This window comes from Pelophylax lessonae (genome assembly GCF_965119305.1).
Source record: "Pelophylax lessonae genome assembly, chromosome: 10".
In the NCBI taxonomy this organism is placed as follows: Eukaryota; Metazoa; Chordata; class Amphibia; order Anura; family Ranidae; genus Pelophylax; species Pelophylax lessonae.
In genome coordinates, this window is record NC_138777.1 from 72691969 (window position 1) to 72715836 (window position 23868).

Genomic DNA, 23868 nt, shown 5'->3' on the forward strand with positions numbered 1-23868 from the left:
AAGTTCCTCCACCCCAAACTCGCTCATCCATGTCTTTATGGACCTTGCTTTGTGCACTGGTGCACAGTCATGTTGGAACAGGAAGGGGCCATCCCCAAACTGTTCCCACAAAGTTGGAAGCATGAAATTGTCCAAAATGTCTTGGTATGCTGACACCTTAAGAGTTCCCTTCACTGGAACTAAGGGGCCAAGCCCAACCCCTGAAAAACAAACCCACACCATAATCCCCCCTCCACCAAATGATTTGGACCAGTGCACAAAGGAAGGTCCATTAGGACATGGATGAACGAGTTTAGGGTGGAGGAACTTGGATGGCCTACACAGAGTCCTGACCTCAACCCGATAGAACACCTTTTGAGATGAATTAGAGCGGAGACTGTGAGCCAGGCCTTCTTGTTCACATCAGTGCCTAACCTCACTAATGCGCTTCTGGAAGAATGGTCAAACATTCCCATAGACACACTCCAAACCTTGTGGACAGCCTTTCCAGAAGAGTTAAAGCTGTTATAGCTGCAAAGGGTGGGCCAACTCAACATTCGGACTAACACTGGGATGCCATTAAAGTTCATATGAGTGTAAAGGCAGGAGTCCCAATACTTATGGTAATGTAGTGTATTTTAACTTTTTTATTAACTTTCATTTTGCTCCTTTTGTAGAGTTCTCTTCTGTCTGCCTTTATCACACGTCAAGGGCCGAGGTTCCTGACCACAGATGGCACAGGAGGACGTGATTCAGAGATCCAACTGCCGGTTTGGAAGGAACGTACTGGAGAAACAACTGAGATTAAAAGAGCAAGACTTTTATATGAGAGCCGTAAGAGAGGCATGCTGGAAAACTGTATTCTGCTCAGGTATTTGTAGTTTACATGTGTTATGTTTTATAAAGGAGAAATGTTTTTCATAATTCACATTTGCCTACATCTGCAAAAAGCAAGCAATCTTGTTACAAATTTTTAGCCTGTAAAGTCGAATATACACTGAGGGGACTGGTTGCAGCATGCAGCCAGGTTCAGAAGATTAACCACTTCAGCTCCGGAAGGTTTTACCCCCTTTATGACCAGGCTATTTTTTGCGATTCGGCACTGCGTTACTTTAACGACATATTTTGCAGTCGTGCGACGCTGTAACCTAATACAATTGATGTCCTTTTTCTTTCCAATAGAGCTTTCTTTTGGTGGTACTTGATCACCTTTTTAGCGGGACTGCGACATTGCAGCGGACAGATCGGGCCCCTAACTTTTTTTACACTTTTTGGGGACCAGTGACATTAATACAGTAATCAGTGCTAAATAATATGCACTGTTACTGTATAAATGACACTGACAAGGAAGGGGTTAACACTGGGGGTGATCAAAGGGGTTAATGTATGCCTAACTGTGATTACTAACTGTGTGTGGGGGGGGAAGGGGGTTCTGTGACAGGCACAGAGAGATTGCGGTTTCAGCTTAACTGAAACTGCTGATCTCTCCCTGCCTGTCTGACAGAAGATCCGCTTGCTTTGTTTACATAAGCAGGTGGGTGTTCACTCGGTTTCTCTGACGATCACAGGAGGGCAGCAGCAATCGCCGCCGCTCCCTCCGTGGCCCGCCTGGCTCCAGCGGCACGTGCGCACCGCCGGCATCTCGTGCGTGAAATCACGTAGTACTATGTGATTTTGCGCAGCTGAGCCGCCCTGCCGCAGTAATATTAAGGTGGGCGGTCAGCAAGAGGTTAAACATTGCAGGCAAAAGGATGAGTGCACAGTGCAAAATAGCAGTACCAATATCTAGAGAGCATATTGCTATGATTAATAAAAATTGTAGCAGATTTGCTTAACCTGTACTGGATTAAAAATGTTGAACTTAGTTATGTAGCATTGTCTGATTTATAATATTCTTCTTGATGATACCTCCAGAGACCCCTCCCCCGGGTGCAATGTCAGGCTATTGCAAACTCTTCCTCCAGCTCTCTGCAGAGCACCACATAGTTGCGCCAATTTTAAAAATGAGAGTGGATGCAGGGGAGAACAAACAATGTCATGGGGGAGGGGGGGGTTAGCAACATGTTACACCCTAAATTTGGGTGTAACATGTTGCTAAAGATGAAGTTAGCCCTAAAAGACCACTAAGAAAAAAAAAACAGCATATACAATTGCTACACAAGCCTTATTGTTATTAAAAAAATTACCTTTCCTTTTCAACCTGCAGTGCTGTAATTTCTGTAAAATTCAATGCAATATGGCTACCTGGAGGTGTTCTGTCCACTGTTGGTGTACAACACGCCTCCAAAAATGTAATTTCCTGCTTGTTCGATTGGCTCACTGATTTTCCTGGAAGATTTTGGCCACCCCTTGTAATAGAAGTGTACGTTTGGTGAGCTCCCCAAGAGCTAATTACTTCTAAAGAGATGCAGACACTGCAACTTTCCTCATGGGCACACAGAGTGCACTGGTATAAAGAACCCGTTACTCTCATTCAGAATGATTATGCGATCTGCAAGGTGAATAAAAATCTATCATTTTTTTAAAAAAAATCAGATTTTTTTTTTATTTAAATCTGTTTTTTTTTTTCTATTTTAATTAAATTTATTTTAATAAAATGCTTTTGGAGTAAAAATCTATCTAAAGATAGTTTTCTATTTAAGATACATTAATAATTTGGTTTATTCAGCATGAAATGGAGCTTGGTTATGTAGCATGAGGCTGTATATTCTGCAATGTTTACATTTTTGGTAAACTTATTTAACTACCTAAAGACCAGGCCTATTTCTGACACTTGTTGTTTACAAGTTAAATAAATATTTTTTGCTAGAAAATGACTTAGAACCCCCAAACATTATATTTATATATATATATATATATATATATAATTTTTTTTTTTTTTTTGGCAAAGACTCTGGAGAATAAAATGGCGGCCGTTGCAATATTTTTTGTCACTCGGTATTTGCGCAGTGGTCTTTCAAATGCAATTTTTTTTTTGGGAAAAAAATCACTTCTCTATGGTCATTTCAGAAGCCACGCCCCCCAGTTAGAATCTCCCCTAGGCTTACATTTAACCCCTTGATCACCCATAATGTTAACCCCTTCCCTGCCAGTGTCATTATTACAGTGACAATGCATATTTTTAGCACTGATTACTGTAATAATGTCACTGGTCCCCCCAAAAGTGTCAAAAATGTCAGTTAGGTGTCCGATCTGTCCACCGCCATGTCGCAGTCCCGCAAAAAATCGCAGATTCCCGCCATTACTAGTAAAAGAAAAAAAAAACAATAAGAATGACATAGATTTTTCCCGTAGTTAGTAGACACAATAATTTTTCCGTAAACCAATCAAAATACGCTTATTGCGATCTTTTTTTTTTTTTTCTTTTTACCAAAAATATGTAGCAGAAAACAAATTGGCCTAAAATGTTAAAAAAATTTTGATTTTTACTTTTTGTTTTTTTTCAAAATTGTCGCTCTTCTTTTGCTTATAGCGCAAAGAAATAAAAATCGCACAGGTGATCAAATACCACCAAAAGAAAGCTCTATTTGTGGGAAAAAAAGGACATCAATTTTTTTTGTTACAGCATCGTACGACCACGCAATTTTCCGTTAAAGTAACGCAGTGCCGAATCGCAAAATAGGGCCTGGTCAGGAAGGGGGCAAATCCTTCCGGTCTTAAAGTGGTTAATGATGAAAAAAATGGGCCCTTTAAGGCCGTTGGGAGGAAGCAACGTATGATGTTGCTCCGGTCCTCCAAAGACATAGTCAAGTGGGGGCCATCTTGCCCTCACTAGACTTCCTGCTTAGCAGGGGAGAGGACCAGATAGTTTCCCCGCTACCGACGGCTCTGGTAAGCAGGGGAAACGGTGTTCCCTGGTGGTTAGCCAAGTCTACCCCTATGCAGGTCCCTGTAACAATTGAGCATCGGCCCTGAAAAATGCATGTGGCCCCTGGGGATCCTATAGTATCTCTGTGTCAAGTATGAGGCCCCTAGCCACCAGGGTTCAGGTACCACAAATCATGGAGTTCACTGGTACCTATGTTCCACAGTATTCGGGCAAATTCAACCCCCATGCCAGTCCTCGTGAAAATAAGGCATCAGCCCCCAAAAAAATGGCCCTTAATTTATGGTAGATTGGCCAGCTATGTTAATCTATGGCTTGGTCACGGTTGGGAATTTGAGGGGCCACAGCTTGAGCCCTGGACAAGCTGTGGCCCCCTCAATATTCCCTACTGCGTCATATATTAACATAGGCTAGGTCAAGATAGCCTAACTGTAGGGCCCAGTGGTAGCAGAACCATGTTGCCCAGGAGCACCAAACTTGGTACAGGGTTACTAGAGGACCCCCAGGGGCCACAAACAAAATTTTTTGGGGCCAATGCCTAATTTGTATGGGGACCTGCAGGGGGGTGGAATTTGCCCAACCAACGCAGGACACAGGAACTGTGGAGCTCCTCTCTGCGAATACTATTAAATAGTTAAGAGTCCAGAGATTCCTGCAGTACCCACCAATCCCGCTCAGCAGTAGCGCCTGAGGGCCGCACACTCCCAAGAGGCCTCTTAAAAAGTTAACTGAAAATTTTTGGGCTTCCATTACCATTGATGGGGTGGTAAAGGAAGACCTTCCCTACCTCTCTGCCAAATTTGGGCCCCTGGACTCATTCCGCGCCTGATCTGTGGCCCCTCAAATTCCCAATCGCGACTGCATCATAAAGTAACATAGTGGGCCAGGCTAGCCTAAATGTAAGGCCCCACGGTAGCTGAACCACGGTGCCCAGGGGCACCAAATTTGGCACAGGGATACTATATGATGCCCAGGGGCCACATACATTTTTTTGAGGCCAATGCTTAATTTTCACAGGGACCTGCATTGGGGTAGAATTTGATTGACCACCGCAGAAGATGGGAACTGTGGAGCCCCACTCTGCAGGTACTGTTGAATAGCTAAGAGTCAAGGGATTCCTGCGGTACCCAGCACTCCCTGCTACGCTATACGGCCCAGAGGCCACAAACTCTCAAAGGGCCCAAGAAAAAGTTGACCAGAAAATTTAGGGCTACCGACCCCAAAATGTTTTGGGTGGTAAAAGAAGGCCTTCCCTGTGCCAAATATAGGGTTCAAGCTGTAGCCCCTCAAATTTCCAGATTACGACCCTGCCATAGATTAACATAGTAGGTCAAGCTACTATAAATGTAGGGCCCAAACCACGGCGGTTCAGGGCACCATACTTGGAAACCTATACTAGAGGACTGCCAGTAGCCACACAAATTACATATTCACCGTTTGCATGTTATTGGCTATTTTTGCACACCATATCTACATATATGTTTATTTACTATATATACCATCTATACCATGGGTGTCCAACCTTTTGGCTTCTCTGGGCCACATTGAGGGTAGATTAATTTTCTCGGGCCGCATATAAAATATATACTATAGTTAAGGTATGTAAGTATTAAAACGTTGCTGCGCCCTTCCCGTGTCGTCGCGCCCCCCCCCCCCCTCACTTATTTAACACAACTAGAGGATGACCAATGAAATGGAATTAGTATACAGAGGTTTACTTCTTCTGAAAGATATTAAAGATATTAAAGTAACACTCTAACCACCATGACCACTATGAACAAGGACATGACATATTATGACAAAACAGAACTAGTTATTAAAAGACACATTGTAACAATTTACATGCGCTAATGCACATATCCTTTCTACTTATTTTGCAGACTGCTGGTGGGTACTGCTGGCAGTTTCTGCTAGTGGGTAATGCTGGCGGGTACTGCTGGAGGTGGCAGCGGCTGCAGAAGAGAGCAGAGCCGCTGCTTCCTGTATGGCTTCTGTCACAGGCGGAGTGAATTTCATATCGCTCCACCTGAGACAGAGCCAGAACTATACAGGAAGCAGAGGCTTTGTCACTGACTGCAGACGTCCTAAGTCTCCCGCAACAGCCAGGAGATTGCACGGCACTTGTAGCCTAGTGCGTGCCCATCCAATGCAGCCTCAACAGTGCCCATCCAATGCAGATTCACCAGTGCATGTCCATCCAATGCAGCCTGATCAGTGCCCATCCAATGCAATCTCACCAGTGCATGCTCATCCAATGCAGCCTCACCAGTGCTTGCCCATCCAATGCAGTTGCAGCCTCTGCCTACAGTTGGTTGGAAGCCTTGCCCCCAACTTGACTTCCTTCCTCCCCAGAAAAAAATAAAAAAAATTGTCAGGGGGCAGTGGGCCGCATTGGCTGCAGTTCCGGGCCGCATGCGGCCCTCGGGCCGCAGGTTGGACATGCCTGATCTATACTTTGATTAGCGTACCATTTTTACTATATGTATAATTATTGTACAAGCACATGAGTACTTGAATTGGTGGGAACTGCTATTCTATTGTAGGTATTTTTGGTGTATTACTATAACAGTGCACCTTTTCACGTTTAATAGGTAATGCAAAGCCCCGCTTCGGGGGTACTATTGGATAGCTAAGACTATGGGGATTAACCACTTGGCGACCGGGGCATAGCCCAATGACTGCTACAGCGCGGTCGGCTTATTCTGGAAGGGCGTACAGGGACATCCTCCAGAATCCTGCTTCCCGCGGATTGTGGTAAAGGGTCAATGACAGCGGCCCTTTACCACGTGATCGCTCCATCTAATGACAGAGTGACCATTTGTCAACAAACCGGTGCATGTCAAGTTCAGCTCTCTCGTGTCCTCACACGCTGTACACACCGATCAGCACCACCCCTGCCTTACTCATGCCCACCTGTTCCTCATTCATGCCCATCGCTGCTTTATCTGTGTCTCATTCATGCCTATCCGCGTCATATCAGTGCTCATTTTGTGCCTCATCCATGCCACATCAGTGCTCATCTGTGCCTCATCCATGCCACATCAGTGTGTCCCTGCCCTTATCCAGCCTGTGTCCCTGCCCTTATCCAGCCTGTGTCCCTGCCCTTATCTAGCCTGTCAACCCCAACCCCCCCCCCCCCATCATCCGGCCTGCCCCCCCCCCCCTTCCCATCATCCAGCCTGTGCCCCTGCCGTCATCCGGCCTGTATCCGTGTCCCCCATCATCATCCAGTCTGTGTCCCCCATCATCCAGGCTGTGTCTTGTCATGTCCCGCTGTCACTCAGCATGTAATTCACTTGAGTTGTGTTGCGTTTGGTAAGTCTCCAGCGTGAGGGTGCAGGGAAACTAATTGGAGGAGACGATCCAGCCCCCCAGCGCTTGACAATCAGAGGAGACACAGCTCTATAATTTTCCTTGACCTCCCATGCAATGCTATGCACAGCCAACCCCCCGCCCCCTCCTCTCCAAGCACAGACTTAGGCCCCTCCCACTGCTGCCAGCTCTGCTCTATCTCTGCCTCCCTCTTTGCTTCACTACAGCTTAGCAGAGCAGTTCTATAATATTTCTCGACCCAGGAATATCCTCTGCGCATTGGTGACATGACAGCATCTGTTCCGTGACGCGGCCGCACCAGAAGTGACGTGGTCGAGGATTTTTGTGAGTCAAGGAAAATTTTACAACTCCGGCTCGGGTGAGGACAGTGCTGGATCCCTGGACAAGTGTCCTATTTTTAAATGTCGGCAGGATATGTAGCTTCTTACTTTTAATTTTTTGTTTTCAAAATGAAGAACCGCTTTAGGAATTTGTAAAATCTTTTGTGAACATAGTTTGTATACATTGCATTTTAAATATAAAATTATCATATTTGGCTGGATTAGTACTCCAGTTATATAGGAGGTATAAGTTGAGGTATACAGTATATAAGTAAACTGTGTTACTCATGCTCTTTTTATGGATTGTTCAAAGTTAGTACACTTGATACTCATATACCTAATAAACCTTTACTCTAAACTGATTTGCTAACTTCAGTAATTTATTATAACAGCCAATCAGATTACATTTCACTAAAGCAGATCACCTAAAGAATAAATATAATTGGTTGCTATGAGTTACTGCCTGTTATATTTTTTTTTATTTTTATCTTATTGAATAGGCATGTTTGTTCTGTATAATTCTGGAGCCTGTTTTACTTAAAAATGTCTCTCAATATTATTACAGCTAGTTATTTTATCTTTTTTTTTTTTTTTGTCTCCGCAGTCTTTTTGCCAAAAAGTATCTGGGCACCATGACAGACGCTCAGCTGTCACAATATGATCGGATAATTAATGAGCCTAGCAATGACTGGGATATATACTACTGGGTCACAGGTATGAGTACAGCGTTGAAGGGAAACTATAATTTTTTTATGGTCAATATGTGTTTTAAATTTTGTTGAAAGATTTCCGAACTGATTGTGTATAAAATATTCATATCATTTAATTTCAATTCATGTCATGTATTTACCCCTTAACCAGCTCTGGAAGATTTACCCCCCTTCATGACCAGACCATTTTTTGCGATATGGCACTGCGTTACTTTAACCACTTGCCGACCGCCCACAGTATATTTACTGCAACAGTCAGCCTCTCCTGGGCAAACCGACGTAGTACTACGCCGTTCCCCCAGGAGCCTGTAGGGGGCGAGCGTGCACCGCCGGAGGCGCGCTCCCGCCCCTGCTCGTTCACGGCCATCCCCACGCGTGTGACCGGCGGCTCCGATGTCCACCGACCACTCATGATCTCCCGCTGGAGAGGGAGAAAGGCAGGCGGCTGATGTCAACAAAGCCGCCTGTCATTCTCCCTGGTGTAACTGCAGAGATCATACGATCTTACATAGCAGGATCGTATGTCTCTGTGGTTACATCACCAGCCACACCCCTTGACAGTTAGAATCACGCCCCTAGGGACACACTTAACCCCTTGATCACTAATAAAGTTAACCGCTTCCCTGCCAGTGTAATTTTTACAGTAACAGTGCATATGTATAGCACTGATTACTGTAGTAATGTCACTGGTACCCCCAAAAGTGTCAAAAATGTCAGTCAGGGGTCCGTTCTATCCGCCGCAATGTTGCAGTCCCGCAAAAAAAATCTCAGATCACCGCCATTGCTAGTTAAAAAAAAAAAAAACAATAAAAATGACATAAATCTTTCCCTTAGTTAGTAAACGCAATAACTTTTGCGCAAACCAATCAAAATACGCTTATTGCGTTTTTTTTTTTTTTTTTTTTTTTCTTTACCAAAAATATGTAGCAGAAAACAAATTGGCCTAAAATGTTTAAAAATTTTGATTTTTACATTTTTTTGGGGGGGAATTTCATATAAAAAATATGAAAAATATTGTTATTTTTTCAAAATTGTCACTCTTTTTTTTTTGTTTATAGCGCAAAAAATAAAAATTGCACAGGTGATCAAATACCACCAAAAGAAAGCCCTGTTTGTGGAGAAAAAAGGACGTCAAATTCATTTGGGTACAGCATCGCGGGACCGCGCAATTGTCCGTTAAATTCACGCAGTGCCGAATCGCAAAATAGGCCCTGGTCTTTGAGCAGCCAAATCCTCCAGGGGCTTAAGTGGTTAACTGACAATTGCACGGTCATGCAACATTGTACTCAAATAAATGTCCTTTTTTTTCCCTAAAAATAGAGCTTTCTTTTGGTAGTATTTGATCACCTCAGCAGTTTTTATTTTTCACGCTATAAACAGAAAAAGACTGCTAATTGTTTGCTATAAAACACATTCAATAAAAAAATCAAACTTCTTCATCAGTTTAGGCCAAAATGTATTCTGCTTCATAGTTTTGGTAAAAAAAATCCCAATACATGTATATCAGCTGGTTTGCGCAAAAGTTTTAGCGTCTACAAACTATAGGTTAGATTTATTTAATTTTTTTTTTATTTTTTTACTAGTATTGGCGGCGGTCAGTGACATGGCGGTGGAGAAATCAGACACCTGACACTTTTTTGGGAACCGGTGACACCAATACAGCAATCAGTGCTAAAAATATGCACTCACTGTACTAATGACACTGGCAGGGAAGTGGTTAACATCTAGGGCGATCAAGGGGTTAAATGTGTGGCCAGCAAGTGTTACTGTGTGCGCTGATTGGTTGGTGCTGCACCAATCGCAGCACAGCCAGGGTGGCAGGGATGCTCCCTACCCCAGCCTGTGGATCACGTACTAGGTATGCCCTGCCACACTATATCTACGATGGGTGGTCCGCAAGTGGTTAAAGTAAAGGCCCCTGTATGGCAGTCTAAACAAGTACCAGATTCAGCTGCAATATATAATGCACAGCCTTATAGAATAAACAAAAATCTTTCTTTACCTTCCCTGACTGAGCCAAATCCTCCGTCATTTTTCCCTTACATGCTCCCCCTCTCAGTCATTGCAGCTCACAGTGGGAGGGTTTTAGCAACAGAGGCAGTGCTGTCAGTCCAGAAAGCAGTGGGCAGAAGCATGAGAGCACAGTGTGGTCCGTTCTCTAGCTGTGCTGGGATCCTCCAATGATCACACTTGTCTTGACACGTTCCCCCATTGGAAGCCATTCACTGGAAAGATCAGTGTGCTGCTGTTTCTCCTTCCTCATCTTCCCAAGCTCCTTATCCAGCTAAGAATATGATCACTTATAAAAAAAAAAGGTATTTAATGCTTTATACATCTATACACAAATGGTTTGCCTCTCATTTCTGTTTTCAACTGAATGGGTTGTTTGACAAGGTGAGGGTTTTTATATAATTTTAAGTTCAAATGTCCTTGAAATAAAGTAGAAGTCTGGGCTGGAACTAAGACTGGGTTAACACTATTATGATGTCAGAACTTGTATGTGATTCGCACCACACTGCTGTGCAGGTCACATGCGATGTATGTGCGATGCGAATTCAGCCATACAGATTGTATGGCTGAATTCGCATCGCATTCGGACAAAAATGGTGAAGGAGCCTTTTTTGGTCCGCACTTGAATTGGATTGCATGGGTGTTCACACCCATGCGATCCGATTCCTGCACCATTTAAAAGTTCGCACTGCGATCTGTGAACCGATCTGGGGGTGTCATATAAACTTTGTATTGGCACCCGCAGCGGTTCACATAGGGGCAGTATGAAGTGCCTGCCAGAGACATGCAATGCGGGAACCCGAACTGGAATCGCGCTGGTTTCCACAATAGTGTGAACCCAGCCTAACTGTGCCTGAAACAGCACCCACCCACCTTCTAACTTCTATACTATCTACCCTTTAAAAGGGAGATGCTTATACTTACCTATTCTCAGAGCACGCTGGTCCTGTCGTGTGATCTCTCCAGTGGCTGGATTCAGGAGAGAGAGCGCTGACAATGGATGGAATGCCTGAGCGGTAACGTCACTAATATGCTTAATATGGAGCTTCCCATGATCACCCCAGTTGCTGGATTCAGGGGAGAGAATAGAGAGAGCTGACAATGGATGGAATGCCAGGGCGGTGACGTCATCCATAGGCTTTTACTATGCGGCATCCATTGTCGGCTGTCTTTCCTCTCCCGAAGCTGGCCACTGGGAGACGATCACGTGATTTGACCAGAGCGCCCGGAGAATAGGGAAGTATAAGCAGCTTCCTTCTACAGGGTAGTAAGTATAGGTATCAGAAGGTGGGTAGGAGCAGTTTTAAGCTTAGTCCGTTCCAGCCCAGATTTCTCATTTAAAGAGGGATTAAACCGATGTGTTTTTTTTTTTTTATGGCCTGCAAAGTTAAGGCATATTGTGCTAGTATGCATTGCATACTAGCACATTTTGTGAAGCTTACCTGCAAACGAAGTCCTCCTTGTCACCTCTGGAGATCGCATCTATCTTCATCCGGCTGCATATACAGTAAATAACTCCTAAAATGTGCAAGTTTAGAAGATATTTACAGTACCTATAGGTCTTATTATAGGCTTACTTATAGGTACAAACAATACATGGAAGCTTACTTCTTCTTTAGGTGCTGCAGTGCATATTTTTTTACCAGGGGGGCATAGTTTAACATTAACAACAAGAAGGATTCATGAATAGGTGACACACTGTATTTCTAAAGTTATCTATACACTAAAAGCAAGCATAACCTAGAGTTATATTATATCCAATGATGAAGCCATGCATACAGCAGTGGCCCCCATGTCTTTGAATGTCTTCATATTTTAACTATGACCACTCTTAGAGAGAAAGTTGATTGGCCTGTTTGAATCCTGCTGGGCAGTTGCCATTTTTCTTCTGCCAAAATGGTGCTATTGGCGGTGTTTGCTGAATGCATAGACATGCACACATAGATACTGTATGGCCCCCTGTCCACTGATCCCTGCTGAGCAGGCGGATGGCTAGTCTGTGTCCGTGTCCACTCCGCTTATGCAGAGCGGACACAGCCTGCTCTCCTCTACGGGCGGTCAGATGTAAATTGACGACCTATCTTTTTACACCCGACTGTCATCCGATCCAATCCTCCAAGCGGTTGGGGAATGGATGCTCATCAGTCTGTTTTTGGCAGATAGGATCGGATGTCGGCGGGTGTCAACAGACACATGTCCATTGACACCTGCCGCTCCATAGAAGAGACTGGAGGGTCCAATAGGGTCCGCCTGAAAAACTGACAGGCAGACCTGATCAGTTGGCTGTGTGAAAGGGTTCTATGAGTTTGTTGGTTCTCATTTATTAGAAAAAAAAAAACTTGTGCATGTGCCATTTGATTTACTTTTATTTCTGTTTCCAACTTCAGTACTGTGATTATTATTATTTTTTTTTTTATTATAGGAGCTCAGGAACCCCCTGCGGAGTTCAACAATGAGATCATGCATCTGCTTCAGGAATATGCCAAGAATCGGGAAATGGAGCAACGTCTCAGACAGCCGGATCTGGATTATCTCTTCAAAGAGTCTCAATGATTTAGATTCTGTATCAGTGCTCACTGAACTGGCTGTCCATATAAAGGACTGTCATATGATACAAGCTCCTGGTGGTTGTACATGAACAGACCTTTCAGCAGTTACAGCGCACAATCTGAGTGTTCCATGCAACTGCTCAGTTCTATTCCCTGACAAAGAATATTCTCCTCCTAACCAATAAGCTCAAACAATGGACATTTCTCAGTATTCAGAACTTTACACCCAACATTAAAATGGTAGTAAACCATGGCATTGAAAAAAGAAAAAATCCCCTGCAAGACAATGGCATAATGTGCTAGTGTGCATCGCATACTAGCACATTATGAAATACTTACCTTAGAACAAAGCCCTCCATTTTAACCAAAAAAGGGTATTATATGGCATGGTTTTGCACTAACATTTATTTTATTATTTGCAACTACCACCTTTTTATTCTACAAGGCCTCTGCTTTCAGAAATTATATAATGTTCTTGGGGTTTATGTAATTCCATTGCCAAAAATTTGTTTTTTTTTTTTTACATGCATGCGATAAAGAAGAAAAAAATACTCTGGAGCTGAACTGGTTATTATAAGCTTACCTGTAGGTAAAAATCACAAAGGGGGCTTTGCTACTGCTTTAGGGATCTCTGGCCATTCATAAAACACACAAGCTATCATATTTATCGCAAGTGAAATCCGGATTTAAAAATTACTGAGTGTATGACTAGCTTGAGAATCTGGACTTATTACATTTCCAGAAAATCTGAATATACTGCAGTTGCTCTACAACAGAATGTTATAATCGTGTGTGGACTAAGCTATGTAATATAAGAGATTATATGGGAGAGCGTGGTGTATTAAATTCTGAAATAAAGTGGAAAACCATCAAATATGACATGTATTATTAAGAATACATGTCCTAATATTTTAAAAAAATGTTTGTGTTCTAAAATTAATTTACAAATTGCAAGCTTTCACTCATCTGGGTGCCGTGTGTCAAACAAGACATGCTTTTGATGTTTCCTGTGTATGAAAGATGGCTTGAGGTAAAAAAAAAATAAAAGGTAGTATACGGTTATATTTTCAAATTTGCTTTATCAGCCTAGCTATTAAGGCAAAGTTCACATTTGCAGTTGGAGGTAAAAACAAAAAAAAAACAGATGGTTGAGCTGCATTTTTACCCCGCCTCTTCCCCAACATACAAAGGTGTGTGGCCATGCAACAAAAAATGATCCTCACTGTCGCATTCAGCAGGCAGTACCACTTGCCGAAGACAGCCAGTTCAAGTAAATAGGGCCGTGCCACAGCAGCATGCATTGCTGTGCTGTGGGCTTTTAGGGGTGAAAACCGGCAGCGAGAAGGCATTATAACACTTCCTCACCACCTGTCAAATGCTCTCCGAAAAATGATTCACCACAGATAGCTCTTCAGAGAGCTGATGTAAAAGCAACAAATATGTTTTAGATAGGGATGCTCCAATATCGGTGCCGATAGCAGGCATTTGAGCGGGTATCGGGACTCACCCAGATGCTTCCGATAACGAAACCGATACTTTGTGGTGCTGAAAACTGAATAGACTGATGAGATTAGGTAAATGGATCACAAGCCCATGCAGGGAGATGATAGTGTGCCAGTGAGGCACTGTGACTCACAGGTTCCATAGTTGACTCTGCTGAGCCTGGTGGTGTGAACGCATGCCTCTAACCAAGGAGCTCCTGGGGGAGGGCGATAAGCTGACAAATCATGGCTCATTTGGCTCTCCTTTGTTGGTTGCCCGCACAGTTCTGTCTCCATAGTGGAGCCAATCTGCCCGCTCCTGGCGTTTCCCCCCGGCGGTGACGAGCCCTGACTGCATCTGTCATTTCCGGGTGTGCTGGCCATTGCCAGCTCTGTCCATCAGTCTGGCATCCATTGGGCTCGCCGCCCCTCCCCAGGGGCTCCAGGGATAGAGGCATCTGTTCACTTCACCGGGCTCAGCAGAGTCATCTATGGAACCCATGAGTCACAGTGCCTCACTGGCACACTACCATTTCCCTGCAGGGGCTTGTGATCTTTTTACCTAATGGCATCAGTCTGTTCAGTTTTCCAATAAATGATTGCCGCTTTGAACTTATCTCTGCCTACTTACTGGAACTGCGCTCCCTCTGCTGAATTTTGTGAGCTCTTAACTGCCAACTAGATGTACACACACCTTTCTTTGCAGTGCGATTTTCGCCATTTTTTTTTCGTATTGACACAAATTGCACTGCAAAGTGTCGGTTTCAGCGAGTACTTGACCGAAAGTGATTACATCTCGTACAGTTAGATGTGGGTATGTGATGTATGCACGCAATCTCACCGGAGTAAGGTGAGACTGCTGTATCATGTATTAGTTGTGTCAGCATGGTATTAATTGCTGGAGACACCTGTAAATGAAAGGAACAAGCCTCTTCCCAATCCTCCTCAGCTAAATCTGGTATGATTTGTTGCCATTTTGATTGCAATACCAGTTAATTTTTGCTAATAGTGGCATTTAAAAGATAGGTATAGACTTTGGATATGAGTCCTCCGGGACCTTGTGACTTTAATATGCCTATGAGTGCATAATTAGAAAAATTCAAGACATTAGTCCCAAACTGATCATGCAATGCGTGCCAAATTTGAAGGAATTTGTAAAAGTTTGTAGGGAAAGGTCAAATTTCTGCTGTAATTCAACAAAAGATGAAAGAACATTGCCATTATAGATATCCTAGGGTATTTAAACCGTTTGTTCCCAGAAAGAGTAATCTGTGAAATGTAGCAGATGAGGAAACATGGGATTGTGCCAAGTAGGGAGTGTGACCTCAATGTCCTTAAATCCTACAACTCACTTAGACTCTCTCCACACCGCTATAGCCAAATTCAAAATCGGCAAGCGTACTTTTTCTAGGACTGTCTTTAGTGCTTCCAAAGCTATTAACAGATTAATCAATTTAGGGACATAGGCTAAATGTGACTCCACCACCGTAGGTGAAACAGGTGACAGCCAATCAATTGTCCTGCTAAAAAATAATAGTACATATTCAGAAGTTCCATACCAGCTTCCACTTTAGGCCTTTGCAAGGTGGAAAATGTAAGCTTTCTTCTATTCTGGGCCCATATAAAGGAGCTAAACAGGGTGTCCAAGGTTTTAAAGTAGGACTTGGGCACTGGTACTGGCATATGGGAAGACACATACTGTATAGACACTTCGGTAAAAGGGCTATTTTAATGAGGGTAATTCTGCCTGCTACTGATCAAGGAAGTTTAGCCCACATAATAAATTTAGTCTTAACCACTCGCATCCGGGGGGTCCATATTAGCCTTTAATTCCTCAGACAAAGATCATGTAATTAATATTCCTAAATATTTAAAAGAGGTGATAATTCTTAGAGGGGTTACAGCGCCACTCTCTACAACTACCTGAAGTCGGAGAGGCATCAGAGAAGATTTTTTGCTAATTCATTTTTAGGCCTGAGTATGTAACGAAGATGTCAAAGATTTGCATTGCAGCACTTAATGTCGCCAAGGCATCCTGTAGATACAAAATAAGATCATCTGCATACAATCCTATTACATCAGTTTTATCACCCAATGTAAGACCATTTGATTGAATCTAAGGCTTTGGCCGTGTCCAAAGATGCCAGGACACTAGATTCAGACAGGTAATCTCTAAGTTGGACAATCAGTTGTGTTCTACGAACAATAATAGAGGTAGACTTCCCAGGCATAAAGCCAGTTTGGTCCGGGTGGATAATGCTCACATTAGCAGAAATAAGTCTTTTAGCTAGACTTTTTGAAAGTATTTTGTAATCTATGTTTAAAAGTGAGATATGAGGCACAGTCAAAAGGGTCCTTATCAGGCTTCAGTAGAAGTACCACTGTGGCAGAATACATGGACGATGGCAGTCTCCCCTCAATAAATTTATTATAGACTTTAAGAGGCAATCTGTCTTGGCCAGATGCCTTCCCTGCTGCCAAGGAAGCAATCACTTCTTGGACATCATTCTCAGTGATATCTGCATCTAAAGTTGATACCTGCTCTTTTGCTAAGAGAGGAAATTGTAGGTCAGACAGATACATCTCAATATCCTGTTTGGTATGTGTGAGAGTGGTAGCGTACGTCATTATAAAAAGCATGGATGCATTCAAGAATATCCTTCGCCTTTCGTGCCTCTGTTCCATCAAGTTGGACTATTTTAGATAATGCTAAATTTGCGGTTTGTTGTTTAGCCATATGAGCCAGTAGTTGACTAGACTGACTTCCAAACTCAAAGTACTTTTGCTGTGCATAAAATGCTTTCCTTTTAGCACTAGTAGCCATATGAGCCGAATACAGCCGGGACACATATTCCCAATGTAAACGATTAGCAACAGTTGGAGAGCCTAAATATGTCTTCTCTGCAGCCTGATAGGCCTGGATGAGATCTTCCTCCTCTTTACATGATGATTTTTTAATAAATGAGATGGTGGATCAGAGGGCCCCCCTCAGGTATGCTTTCAGAGTGTCCCAGAAGATCAAATCTAGCTTCTCCATGTGTCTCCAGGAATGCATGCAATTGATTTGGTATCCTATCGTTAGACCCTATTAATGACAACCAAAAGGGTTGTACCCTCCATGGTGTGTGTACCCCCCCTGATCCAACAGCAACAGTGAGTAATAGTGGCAAGTGATCCGATACTCCCCTCGGGAGATACTTAATGTCAGAGACCCTAGGTAGAAGCCTACTATTGCCCAAAGCAATATCAATTCTAGATAAAGTTCCTCTGCTGGGGGTAGACCAGGAGAACGCACGGGTGCGAGGATTAAGGTTACGCCACAGATCACTCCACCCAAATTCTGCAAGAAGAGAATGTAATGCCGACATACCCTTTGGAGGAGTCACCAAAGGGTCACCATATTTATCTAGGGCTGGATCCAGAAGAAGGTTAAAATCTCCCATGCATAGTACATAGACCTCCAGGTATAATGCAGTGAATACCATTGCCTCCTTCACCACTTGCAGATTGGCAGGTGGGGATTGTAGATACCCATAATGACAAAAGGTAGAGCGTGAATTTGGGCACGTATAAACACGTACCTCCCTAATGGGTCAGTTTGAACTTGTATGCATTCCCAAGGGACCACTCTGTGTATCAATACAGATACCCCTCTGGTATATGAGGTGTGACATAAATGTCCCATTCATTGCACCCAGGGTGTTTGGGCACCATATGGGTTTCCTGAAGGCAAACGAGATGTGCATTTGCTTTAAGGATGGTGGTGAACACCTGGGACCATTTATGGGGTGCGCTCTGACCTCTTAATTCCATAAGATAAACTTACAGTTGCTAGCCATAGATCAAATGAACTTGTAAGATACAAAACCTATAGCATATATTCAACATCAAAGTCATCCAAGCAGCTATAAAACAATGCATATGCAAAATAAGCCATAAAACAAACTGGCAAATAGTCCGGAATGTCTGGACTATTGCAAAACGATATAAAACCAATACAGTTAGAGTATGCAAAAACATTAATATTAATAGCACTTTCAATGAGGCATTGTCCGCACGTAGCAGCCGCTCCTCTATGAAAACAGCTTGCATATCATAGTTTGTGCATTTTGAGAATTGTTCTTTTTCTTACTCTGTATATCCTGCCTCAGCAGGCCGTTATCCACCTTGATTTCATCTATCTTACCTGTGAGAGAGGTACCACAAGCGGATATAGCATTCAGCAATTGCATGTTAACCTATTCCAGGGTGAGTTTACCCACTTTCACTGTGGTGGATGCATGTTTAGGTGTCTCAATAGCAGCTGTCCTGCTGCTTCTCATGTGAGGAGGGCAACGGCCTCCATCTTGCTTTTCAGCCGAGCAAATTCTTTCAGCCGTCCTATGGCCGTAGAGGAGCAATCTTTACTCAAGAAGGCAGCTGGGCACTTAGGCAATCCAGGGAGCTTTGTGATGTTGCAGGAGCAGCTAGGAATAAGCAGGATGGTGATGGATTCTAAAGGCAGCAGACAGAGCTCTCTCTATACACGTCCAGCCATCTTGGCTGCAGCTACGCCCCCCTGTGTATGGAGTCGCTTCTTAGGAAGTGGACTGTTCCAGCGGTGGTGGACCCTCCGGTTTCCAGATTGAACAAGGCAAGCATAATTCGGGATTAAGAGTAGCCAGCCTTTAAAGATCTGACTGACAGGAAGGCGGAGGCTGTGGCCCGCAATATGTACACTCTGGCTGGTTCGGCACTGAGGCCGGTATTCACCATTGCCCTGGTGTCACAAACTCTGACTGAGTGGGCTAAACTTTCACGCCATGACCTGGAGGGAGAAAAGCTCCCCCTGTCTTTGCTGAGATGGCAGATCCAGCTGGTCCAGGGGCTGCAGTTTATCTGTGATGCCTCTTTGGATGCGGCTCCCCTAGTGGCTCGGCTCCCTGTTCTTTTGGTTCAAATGCTGGTCTGCAGATTAAACTTCTAAAAAGACCTTGACTGATCTTGCCTTTCAAGGAGATGGCCTGTTGGGAGCTACCCTGGATGACATCAAAAAAGGTCTCGCAGGGGGGGAAGAATATCTTTCTTCCACAGGTTACTAAGGGCAAGGAACCTCATCATAGACGTGGGCCTTCCTTTTCAGCTCATAAGAAGTTTTTTCATCCCTCACGGTCGACTGACAAGGGCTCGAAGCCTTTCAGGGCCTCCTCTGGAGGATCCAATTGAACCTGGTCTGGCAAGCCGAGATCGGGCTTCTCCAGACCTGCGGAGAAGGCTCCTTCAGCATAAAGGTGTGCCCTCACCCATATCGGGGTGGGGAGATGTCTTAGCTGGTTTCTGGACCCGTGGACTTCCCTGGTGCAAGACATGTGGGTCCACAAAGTCATTCGGTCCGGCTACAAGATAGAGTTTCGCTCTTGTCCCCCGGCAAGGTTCTTTCCTTCCAACTTGCGCCTGTCCCGGACCGCTTATAGGGTCTGTTTGGGGTGGTACAACACCTGTTACATCAAGGTGTGATTGTCCCAGTTTCCGATTTCGGAAAGTTTTTAGGGTTTTTACTCAAACCTGTTTACAGTTCCCAGGAAGGAAGGAAAAGTGCATCCAAGACCTCAAGCTGATTTGTGCTGGTGCAGAAGCTCAGAATGGAGTCCATTTGCACGGTGGTGGCATCCCTGCGTCAGGAGGATTTCCTCGCCCCTATTGACATCAAGGACGCTTACCTTCACATTCCAATATGTGCCAGTAACCAGCACTTCCTCCGCTTTGACATGGGAGAGGAGCATTATCACTTTGTGGCATTACCCTTTGGTCTCGCCTCTGCTTCTCAGGTCTTCACAAAATGTTAGCCCCAGTGCTAGCTTTGCTACGCCAATGGGGAATTGCTGTCCTAGGCTAATTGGACGATCTCCTTCTGCGAGCGGAGTCTTTTTCTGCTCTGGTGGAAAACCTGGAGATCACATAACGAACTGTATGGGAGTTCGGGTGGTTTCTGAATTTTCAGAAATCTGTCCTGGTTTCGTTCACAAAGCTAGACTATCTGGGCCTGACTCTGGACTCGGCCTTAGCCAGAGTGCTCCTTCCTCTGGAAAAACTCCAGGAATTGCAGGCTGAAATTCGTCCCCTGCTGTCCAACAGAGGGTCATCCCTCCGGACTTGCATGCAGGTGCTGGGCCTGATGGTGTCTACCTTCGAGGCAGTTCCGTTTGCACAGTTCCATATGAGGTCCCTGGAGATTCTGACCAAATGGGACAAGACTTTGCAGTCTCTGGACAATCAGATCCAGGTGAGTCGGGGAACAAAGGAGTCCCTGATATGGTGGCTTCATTCCTAGATGTTTCGCCAGACTCCGCTCTACGCGTTTCGTCAGATGGACGTCTTCAGTAGACCATACATTTTTCACTGTTCCCCTGGAAACGGAGCAAGAACCCCATAACCACACAGTCAGTGTGGACAACGCACAGGTCGTATTACCAACACGCCACCTAGTGGCGGTTTTGGATAAGCACATCCACTTTTTTCACCTTCACTTTATGTTGTTTAATATCAGTGGATAACCATACTGAATGTTTTTGGCACACACATCCAGGCTTGTGACTTCTATTAAAGTCATTTTATGCACTTGCTGCTATCACCTAAATTCCCCTTCACTCTCAGTGGGAAGAGGTGCCATTCTTAAATAATCATTAATTAGTGAGTTTTTGTTTTTCTCACTCACCATCACAGTCTTTTCGTTTTGAGTTTGGTTTTTTTTATATATTCTCAATAAATAATTATATCCTATTTATTCATTTATTTTTTTCACTAAGTTTACACCCACAAGCATTTGGGTCACATTGCTATATTATTTCATTTTCATGCACATTATTCACATGTTTTATGGATAATCACATATAAGGTAGCGCCGGTACCAATCGTCACTTATTTATTTTCTCACATTCACCCTTGCACCCCGAGGGTTGATTGGTGGCAGCTTACACCTATTTTTCACTTCACATTTTTCACGTCTAACAGTCCATAGCGCTGGTCATTTCCTTTTAATCTAAATCTGAATCAAAAGTCCCCGGAAAATTCCTTGATGAACATTACAAGAAAATTCCCTGATGACAGAAAATCCCAGGGCTCCTGTGTTCCTCTTATTTAGGAACACAGGTCTACATGACATTATACATTGATTTTTCATCACCTTATAGCCATGTGCTTCATTAAAAATCCCAAATCTCCCTCCTCCTGTAGCCATCTTGAGTAAGGGCAGATGATTCATGTAGCATTTACTTCCTGGAATCCATCTGTCTTTAGCGCAGGCATGCAGGCAGGAGGGTGTGCTTAGCTGAAAAAGCCCCTCCTCCCCTCTTCCAGGTGAAAGAAAAAAAAATGCCCATGAGGACTCCTGGGTTGTATGACATAATTTCGGCCTAGGCCAGAAATCAGGGAGCAATTGAAGAAATTAAAAAAGGTTCAAACATTTAAATATAATACACCTTCACTTCTATTTACTGATGTACAATGAACAGCTGCCGGACAACTACATGACTGCGCACCAAGGCACAAAGCAAGGTCCATATGTTCACTCACCCTATTCTCAGTGCATACTGTTGCTGTTTTTCCTGTCTTTTCTTTTCGATGCACTTTGTATTGCTTAAAAGTAATGTCCATAAAGACATGGATGAGTGAATTTCGGGTGGAGGAACTTGACTGGCCTGCACAGAGTCCTGACCTCAACTCAATAGAACACCTTTGGGATGAATTAGGCTGGGTTCACACTGGTGTGAATTGGATGCGGATCCCCGCATCCAATACGCATGTCAGGAGACTGTGACCGGCTCTCAAAGGAGCCGGTGTACACAGCTCTGGGACAGCTGTGAAGTGGTTTGCAGGAAATTTGTGTGCATCTTCTGGTCCGTTTAAGGTCCGAATTCAGCCAAAAATTCAGACCTGAAACGATGAACGGGATGCACTGGACCTCCTGCTGTCAGCCGCTCCCCAATCCAGTGTGAATCCAGCCTTAGAGTGGAGACAGCGAGCCAGGCCTTCTCGTCCATCATCAGTGCCTGACCTCACAAATGCCCTTCTGGAAGAATGGTTAAACATTCCCATAGACACACTCCTAAACCTTGTGGACAGCCTTCCCAGAAGAGTTGAAGCTGTTATAGCTGCAAAGGGTGGGCCAACTCAATATTGAACCCTACGGCCTTGGATGCCATTAAAGTTCATGTGTGTGTAAAGGCAGGCGTCCCAATACTTTTGGTAATATTGTGTATGTGAGTAAGGAACCTTAGATTGTAAGCTCCTTGAGGGCAGGGACTGATGTAAATGTACAATATATATGTAAAAGCGCTGTGTAAATTGACGGTGCTATATAAGTACCTATAAAGAAATAATACTGTAGATCCAGTCTACAGTGGAGACAGGAAAATGAAAGCAGAATTTTGCCTCTAGTGGTTGGAACGTAGCACAAAGTACAGCTGATGTTGTTTGTGTTGCTATGGCGACTGTAGCCAGGTTACTGAAGTTTGACTTTCTGCAAAGGCATTCTGTGTTCATAAACCCATCAGAGCATTTTTATCTAAGCCTGCCATTGCAATGGGGCCTCTTCCAATTGGAAGTTCATCTCCAGGGATTCAAAGCAGTTCTGGAGGAAGCTGTGACCCTCTGAACTTCTATTGTACCAACTACAACAGCTCGTATGGTGAGAGTTAACATATTGTGGGTAACTGGCTGGGAGGATGTAGTAAATAAAGAGTAAAGAAGTTAGTTTTTCAATGCTTTTTATTAACTATGAATGCAGTTTAGAAATGTTGAGTTACTCTGTAAGTCAATCATTTTTCTCCAATTATAGGAGTTATGAAACAATTGCTAATAGGTAGCTCTAGGTAAATCACTTTGTACGAAGTTCTTTGCATTTTCAAACAAAGGTCCATACAATACAAATGTCCATACATGTACCAAACGTTGCATTTATGCAAATTAGATGTTTATGTTAAATTAGATATGGGAATCCCACCATCAGTACTTTTTCAACAAGCTGTGATTCAGCCAGTCTTCTCGTTCCTCTAGATGGGAATTCAATACTATGTTTTTAGCATTTTGTTCACACAAATAGAGCTTTCTTTTGGTGGTATTTACTCACCACTGTTTTTTTTTTATTTTTTGCCAAATAAATAAAAAAAAGACTAAAATTTTTGAAAAAACAAAAAAAAAAACCCCCACATTTTTCTTTGTTGCTGTTATAAAAGTTTGCAAAAAATAATAATTGTTCTTCATAAATTTAGGTCACAATGTATTCTGCTACATTTCTTTGGTGAAAATACCCAAGTCAGTGTATATTATTTAGTCTGTAGGAAAGGTATACAGTCCACAAACTATGGTATATATCTAAAGATTAATCAGTTCTGATGTACTGACACCCTATCTCATTTCTTGAGGCCCTAAAATGCCAGGACAGTACAAATACCCCCCAAATTACCCTTCTTTGGAAAGTAGACAGTCCCGGGTATTTAGTAAAAGGTATGGCGGGGTTTTGGAAGTTGTAATTTTTTGTCATAAATTTTTGAAAAATTAAGAAATAAAAAAATAAAAAAATCACTGCGTGGCAGCGATCAGGCGCACTGTGGTGACAGTACTAAAAAAAACAAAAAAAAAAACAAACACTTTGACTAGAGCAATATAATCTTACCATAGTAA

General features: G+C 43.4%; 1 protein-coding gene across 1 annotated transcript in view; it reads left to right on the forward strand.

The window, feature by feature from the left end:
- The window catches only part of LOC309565945 (stabilizer of axonemal microtubules 4-like), a 94786-nt gene that overhangs the window by 10974 nt on the left and 59944 nt on the right, over positions 1 to 23868 (forward strand). The window contains exons 2-5 of the mRNA XM_082270974.1: positions 657 to 850; positions 8063 to 8172; positions 12601 to 12729; positions 22703 to 22873. Of these exons, the coding sequence (XP_082127100.1) occupies positions 657 to 850; positions 8063 to 8172; positions 12601 to 12729; positions 22703 to 22873 (604 nt within the window). The remainder of the gene's footprint in view (positions 1 to 656; positions 851 to 8062; positions 8173 to 12600; positions 12730 to 22702; positions 22874 to 23868) is intronic.